Source organism: Limulus polyphemus, unplaced genomic scaffold, assembly GCF_000517525.1.
Source record: "Limulus polyphemus unplaced genomic scaffold, Limulus_polyphemus-2.1.2 Scaffold1865, whole genome shotgun sequence".
Lineage (NCBI taxonomy): Eukaryota > Metazoa > Arthropoda > Merostomata > Xiphosura > Limulidae > Limulus > Limulus polyphemus.
In genome coordinates, this window is record NW_013667475.1 from 86,232 (window position 1) to 93,902 (window position 7,671).

At 30.3% G+C, this 7,671-nt stretch overlaps 1 protein-coding gene across 1 annotated transcript in view; it reads left to right on the top strand.

The window, feature by feature from the left end:
* LOC106465198 (translocon-associated protein subunit beta-like) overlaps positions 1 to 6,907 on the top strand; it is a 12,510-nt gene extending 5,603 nt beyond the window's left edge. Inside the window, exons 3-6 of the mRNA XM_013925400.2 lie at positions 560 to 658; positions 1,382 to 1,493; positions 4,982 to 5,059; positions 6,689 to 6,907. Coding sequence (XP_013780854.1) covers positions 560 to 658; positions 1,382 to 1,493; positions 4,982 to 5,059; positions 6,689 to 6,805 — 406 coding nt within the window. The 3' untranslated portion in view covers positions 6,806 to 6,907. The remainder of the gene's footprint in view (positions 1 to 559; positions 659 to 1,381; positions 1,494 to 4,981; positions 5,060 to 6,688) is intronic.
* Positions 6,908 to 7,671: the final 764 nt, after the last annotated feature.

Here is a 7,671-nt window from a genome sequence, read left to right on the forward strand (position 1 = left end):
AAAAATAGGTCTAAATTGTGTTTTATACAGGACAAAGAAGAGGTTATTGTTATACTCCGAATTGTGCTTTATTTTGGATGGAAATGTTGCAACTTAATAAAAAAATAGGTCTAAATTGTGTTTTATACAGGACAAAGAAGAGGTTATTGTTATACTCCGAATGTGCTTTATTTTGGATGGAAATGTTGCAACTTAATAAAAAATAGGTCTAAATTGTGTTTTATACAGGACAAAGAAGAGGTTATTGTTATACTCCGAACTGTGCTTTATTTTGGATGGAAATGTTGCAACTTAATAAAAAAAATAGGTCTAAATTGTGTTTTATACAAGACAAGGAAGAGGTTATTGTTATACTCTGAAATGTGCTTTATTTTGGATGGAAATGTGTTTTGTACAGGATAAGGAAGAGGTTATTGTTATACTCCGAACTGTGCTTTATTTTGGATGGAAATGTGTTTTGTACAGAATAAGGAAGAGAAATGAAACTCTAAATTCATAAGAAAATTCCACAATATGTGTAAATTTAGGATGCTTTCACTGGTACATTTATGTTTTGTAGTGCTGCCTTGGATGTTCATATTGTTGATAATGGCTTCCCAGAAGATGATTTTGAGGTTGTCATTGGAATGCTGAAAATCAAGCTCGATAGAGTGGGACCGTATCCTTTTGTATATGTAGTTGCTCTGGGAATGAACAGTGCTAAAATTTCCTAGGTCATACACAGTAATTATTGAAAGAAAATAAATAATCAAATTGTTCACCGTAGACTTGCTAGTAAATGGACTTTACACCTAAACAATTAACCCTAAAATTATTAATTTGCTTTTATACCATTCACTACTATTGAGGTACATGTGTTGCATCATCTTTGAATAAAAAACTGACCCCAAAAAATTGTGTGAAATCACTCATTTTTTCTATGTAAGATTCATAAGAGATGTCAGTAGTAATTAGTGGGAAAAATTATAGTATTTTTGTGTTTTTTGGAACCTATGTCGTACAGACCATTATAATCAACAAATTGATGTACCCAAAAGCAATTTAGATTTAGTGCTTAAATAATTAAATAGAAGTTGTTTAAAAACACTGACTCTTATCAGTAATTTCAGGATTAAAAGGTATTTTTAAAATACAGACAGATATTGACTCTCAGTAAGTCCAAGGTTAAAATAAATAGATACTGTTATCAGTAATTCCAGGATTAATTCCTATCCCAGCAAAGTTGTATATACACTACTATATAACGTTTTTATGCTCTGTGTAATTTTGATTCTGAATCCTAAAAGTAAATATGTATGTGTTTTCCCATAGTCCAGTTTGTATTATAACAGTAATTTTATGATAAGTCAGTTTGAATCTTTCTTAATGAATGTTCTTCCAGTGGTAATAACGTAACTCACACGGTTGTCGTAAGACCAAGAAGTTATGGTTTTTACAACTTCACTGCAGCAGAAGTAACGTATCTTCCTTCTGAAGTTGCCCAGGATGTTCAGGTATGACACCCTACACACCTAATAAACAAATTTACTTAACTTTAAAACAGTATTCATTACTTCGTTAAATGATGGTTTAGGCAGTGTACACCCCACACACATATAATAAACAAACTTACTTAACTTTAAAACGGTTATTCATTACTTCGTTAAATGATGGTTTAGGCAGTGTACACCCTACACACCTAATAAACAAACTTACTTAACTTTAAAACATTGTTAATTACTCTTTAATTGATGGTTTAGGCAGTGTACACTCTACATACCTAATACACAAACCTACTTGTGTTAATTACTTCTTTAAATGATGGTTTAGGCAGTGTACACCCTACACACCTAATAAACAAACTTACTTAACTTTAAAACATTGTTAATTACTCTTTAAATGATAGTTTAGGCAGTGTACACTCTACACACCTAATACACAAACCTACTTAACTTTAAAACAGTGTTAATTACTTCTTTAAATGATGGTTTAGGCAGTGTACGCCCTAGACATCTTATACACAAATCTACTTATCTTTAGAACAGTATTCTTTACTTCTTTAAATGATGGTTTAGGCAGTGTACACCCTACACACCTAATACACAAACCTACTTAACTTTAAAACAGTGTTAATTACTCTTTAATTGATGGTTTAGGCAGTGTACACCCTACACACCTAATAAACAAACCTACTTAACTTTAAAACTATTCTTTACTTCTTTAAATGATGGTTTAGGCAGTGTACACCCTACACACCTAATACACAAACCTACTTAACATTAAAACTATTCTTTAAATGATGGTTTAGGCAGTGTACACCCTAGACACCTAATATACAAACCTACTTAACTTTAAAAAAGTGTTAATTACTCTTTAATTGATGGTTTAGGCAGTGTGCACCCTACATACCAAATACACAAACCCGCTTATCTTTAAAACAGTGTACATTTCTTGTTTAATTGATATATTTATAATGAAACAAAGGAGAAAATGGATGCTAACAGTCTTACTAAGTGGATCTCAATAAAGAGGCTTAGGTGATGATGTTTCAGAAGTCTTTTGGTTTCAGCTATCTACTCGAGGCACGATAGATGTTTTATGGTTTTTATATAGACTCTTGGCAGTAACTGAAAGTTTAGATCTATCGTACATATTATAGGTGTTGAGTGAGCCGTATATAGATATCTCTTATGTTGTGTGTCCTACATAAATTATGCCATTAATCCATTTATTTGCAAGTTTATAGACAATAAGAAGTCAATACATTTGTGAATTTTGCTAATTTTATTTCAATTCTACCCAAAATGTGTTGAAAATATTGTTCAGTGATCTTAAAAAAATGCTGACATTCTGTTTTGAACTAATTTTACACAAGTGTGATGTATGTATGCGTTGAAAATGAATATTTGTCAGTTTTATACCTAATTAAAGTTGTATCAAGTTTGAACTGTAACTTATCGAGCCATTTTCTTTTATAAAAATTATGTTAACCACCTTTTTAACCAATTTTGAAAAATATTACTTTACCTAATAATGTAAAAAAATCTATTAGATTTAATCTGTATAAATTGTATGGCAGGTTCATCAATATATTTTTCGTTCAGATTTATCTTTTAATTAGAAAAGAGTAAATATTGTTTATTTATGGCAAAGCTACAGTTTAGGATGTTTACTGTTGACCACATGAAAGATAACTAGCCAATAGCAGCACCTACTGCCAGCTCTTGGGCTAATCTTTACTAATGAATAGTGGGATTGACCATCACATTACAGTGATCACATGCATAAAAGGGTGAGCAAGTTTGGCCCAGATTTAGTTGCTGCAGGTTGTGATTAGTGCCCTAACCATCAAACCAATAAATACTGAGTGACAAGGTTTGGCTTGTAAAACTTGTTTCCTGTTCTATGTAAAACAAAATTTGTTGAACTAAATTACAGTCCCAATGAACCTGAAGTAATTCTGAAAGCTCATGATGCTAAAAATCAGGTTTTGATACCTGTATTGGACACTGCACAGATGGTTCATTGTGTAGCTTTGTGTTTGACAACAAAACACAAACTAAATTATAAAATAACATTGCATCATTTTGAGGTTTTATCTTCTGTAATATTTAATCAAAAATCCATTTAAAAAATGTAGAGTGAAAATAAATAAATAAATGAAAAGCAAATTTAAACAAATTAACACTAATATAAAGGAAATTGTCGTCAGTGCTGTTATGAACATTAATGTGTATCTTAAATGAAATTATTATACATATATTTATGTATGAAAGTACATTATGCTATATAACAATAAGTTGGCAAACAGTGATTATAACCATAACAAAGTGGTTTATTTTTAGGGGAACATGCTACATATTTTGACAGAACATTGGTCTGTCTTTTATCGAAACATTTAGTATGTTCGTCCCAAAATAAATCACTTTTTTTATGCTTATGATCATTGTTTGCCAACTTATTTTTATTATGCATATTTAAACTCAGAATTTGTGCAGTAGAGAATATGTTGATTGCAGGCTTATAGTTGAAATGTTTGCTTTGGGCCTTTCTGTCAAAAGAATATTCAAGCCTTTATTGTGTTCTGCAGTCAAACTGCTTTGTCACGAGTTAAGAATATGATTCTGTAACTTTCTCATTAAAATTTTAAAACAAAAGCAAGTATTTTTAATATTTTTGATAACAGTTTCTCACAATAAAATTGTGAACATTTCACAACAGAAAGAATGATATAAAACTAAGCAAATAACGTTAATTTTTGTGAGCTGGAACAATATGGTATTTAAAGAATAGGTGTAACCATAAGAAACATTATCCGTCGCATCTTCATCATTCATGTGCCAAGCTACCATCACCAACAGTACATACAGTATTCATAAATCATTATGTTTAGTAATTGAATAATGTCTGTAATACATAATAAAGTTAATTTGGTTTCTGTTGTTTTAATTATAAAGTAGTGAAGGCTTAAATCTTTGACTTAGACCTACATGACTCGTGTTCTGTATAAGACAGATGAAACTGCTGTAACTTCACTTGTACTTTTAAATATTTAGTAAATTGGTTTTAGGTTTTATGTAGTTTAGTTAAGTATATTCTGTTATCAGAAGGTAAAAAAAAAATCAAGGGTTATCAGTGGCACCCTCCCACTCTACAAACGGGTTAACATGGGTGCTACTTTATTGTTGCATCCATTTCCTGTACTTATGTTTCCCATAAGTGCAGAAAGAGTTTTATATTGCATCAAGTGACCACTGTATGTATTAATTACAACAAGAAATACAGTAGAAATCCTTGTTAGTAACTGAAGATAAGCTGGATGTTTTTAGAAGAATGGTTGATTTTAGATCTATGAATTGTGTAGTAATGTAAGTTAGTAATTGTAAATTATAGAACAACTAATGATGATAACATTATCATACTATTTTAAATGTGGGAAAGTAGCTGGTATGTAAAACCAAAATCTAGGGTGTAAAGATGTTGTTTGAAATGTTTGTTCTAGATTGGTTACACATCTGAGCCAGGTGAAGGAGGGATTGCTGCTATCCGTGAATTTGACAGGAAATTTTCTCCACATGTGGTGAGTGCTTTGATCAAAAATATTGTTTAGCCTGGTATATAGATCAATAGACCTCATAATAAAAGGATATATGAAGTTTTAGATTGTTGTTCAAATTTACCTTTTTTATTGATGTTGCTCAGAAATTATATATGGGAAAGATGAAAATGTGGTAAACTTCCCTTTCTTCCCTTGTAGTTTTGTGGTAAACTTCCCTTGTAGTTTTAAAATATTTCTTAAAGTGTTTGATTTTGATTAATGTCAGTATTGATCTTTTCAAACCATACACAATCAGTCTCTTGTTTACTAATAAATATATAACAAAACTAATACCAGTTTTGAGACTTTTGTTAGTACTTGGATTAAATTCTAATAAGTTCTGAGCTTTTGGTTGGTACTAAGTTGTGGTTAACTTCTAGTACATTCCAATTGTATGGTTAAATTCTAATACATTTTGAGGCTTTTGTTGTGTGCTAAATTGTAGTTAAATTTTAATACATTCTGACCCTTTGATGTTTGTATTAACTTGTGGTAATGTTAATTTTAAAGTAATATACTTGTAGACTTAAATACATAATCTTGAAACAAAACTTAATCTGACTTCTGTGGTTTTAACATTTTCTATGAGAAGATTGTAAATTCAGTAACATTTATTTTTGATTCTTCATTTTGTAGTTATGTAAGCAGTGAAATAGTAAATTCAGCTGTATCACAGTATCATGGTAGATGACTATTGTTGTGGCAGCTGTATCACAGTATCATGGCAGATAATTTTATTGTTGTCAGCTGTATCACAGTATCAGTGCATATGACTTATTGTATCACAGTATCATGGTAGATGACTATTGGTGTTATTGTTGTGTCAGCTGTATCACAGTATCGTGGCAGATAATTTAATTGTTGTCAGTTGTATCACAGTATCAGTGCATATGACTTATTGTATCACAGTATCATGGTAGATGACTATTGGTGTTATTGTTGTCAGCTGTATCACAGTATCAGTGCATGTGGCTTATTGTATCAGTTGTATCACAGTATCAATGCATATGACTTATTGTATCATAGTAGATGACTTTATTGGTGTTATTGTTGTTTCATCTGTATCATGGCAGATGACTGCTGGTGTTTTATTATAGTAAATGTAAACTGTATCACATTATTATGAGAGATTACTTTATTGTTGTGAGTTTCTTTGAGATTATAACAGTGATAACATTACTGTAGTAATATATTCAAGGAGTTAAAGAACAGCTTAGCTGCAAAGACCAGTGATTAAAAGTAGCATTAACTGAATTCTGTTCCATTTCAAATAACTTTATAATGATGCTAAGTTTACTTTATCTGCTTGGATGTGTTTTTTTTTTCACAATTGCTCATAGAAATTTGAAAAATTAAAAAAAATCCTTACATTTTCTAATCTTTTGATTTATATTTTATTGTTAGCAGCTGTTAAGTAAGAATATATAATTCACAGGAAGGCTTGGGATTCATGCTAACAACATATATTACAAAAGTATATATACTTGAAATTAAGTTTTTGTGACTTAATCAGTTTCAGTCTGAACCAGATCTTCAGTAAGAATAGTATTATGAATTTTTCTTCTGAACCAATTCAAAACTTGGGTTCTAAATGTGGCTTTATCATTTCAGATGGACTGGATAGCTTTTGCTGTGATGACTCTCCCGTCGTTAGGCATTCCTTTGCTTTTGTGGTATGGTAGCAAGTCGAAATATGAGGCCATAATTAAACAAAGCAAGAAACATTAATCATTCCAATTCCAAACACACAAGCTCATGTATTAAATCTTTTTATGTTAAGTGCTGAGAGTAATTGTAAAGCATGAAATAAAAGGGAATGTTTACACTGGAGATAATCCATGTTGTATTTTTTAAAAATGTCATAGATATAGTTAGCAAGTAATGTAGAGGGGAAAGTATTTTAAGCCTGCATGCCAATTTACTAGGCAGGTTGTTGATTCGAACAATTTCCATCAATTTCTGCACTTGCTAGACTATCTTTGTAATTTCAGCATGCTAACAAGACTGTACTGACCTCTCTAGTGGTCAGTTGGAATCAGAACTGGACACTGGGAACAGCCCTAAACAAATTGAATATAAAACAAACTCACAAATCAGTTAGTGTGACTCTTCTTTCTACTGTATAAAATATACACACAAAGAAGTTGAACTTTTAATTTAAATGTTTGTTTTCTAAGTTACTTTTATTCTGAAACAAGTACACTGATTATGAAATTAGGTTATCAGGTTAAGGAAAAATTCAATTACTATATTTGAAGGTATACATTCTACATTACAGGTAAATGTTTGTACATTATTCCTACTGTTTTTATTCCAAGGAGACATTGATACAATCATTTTCAAAATGATAAAATTTAACATATTACAGTATTTATAAAGATTCTTTGGAAGAAGAAAAGGTTTAATATCTTTCATTGTTATGTTTTCCATAAATGATACAAAATTTGTTCTTTTTAAAAATTAATTTCACAACCTAATGAAGTGGCTTATAACTAGTTTAAAAAATTATCCATGGCCTCTAGCGTTCTTGATAAAAGAAAATCTTTCTTAATACTTTTAGATATATATATATATATATATATATATATATATAT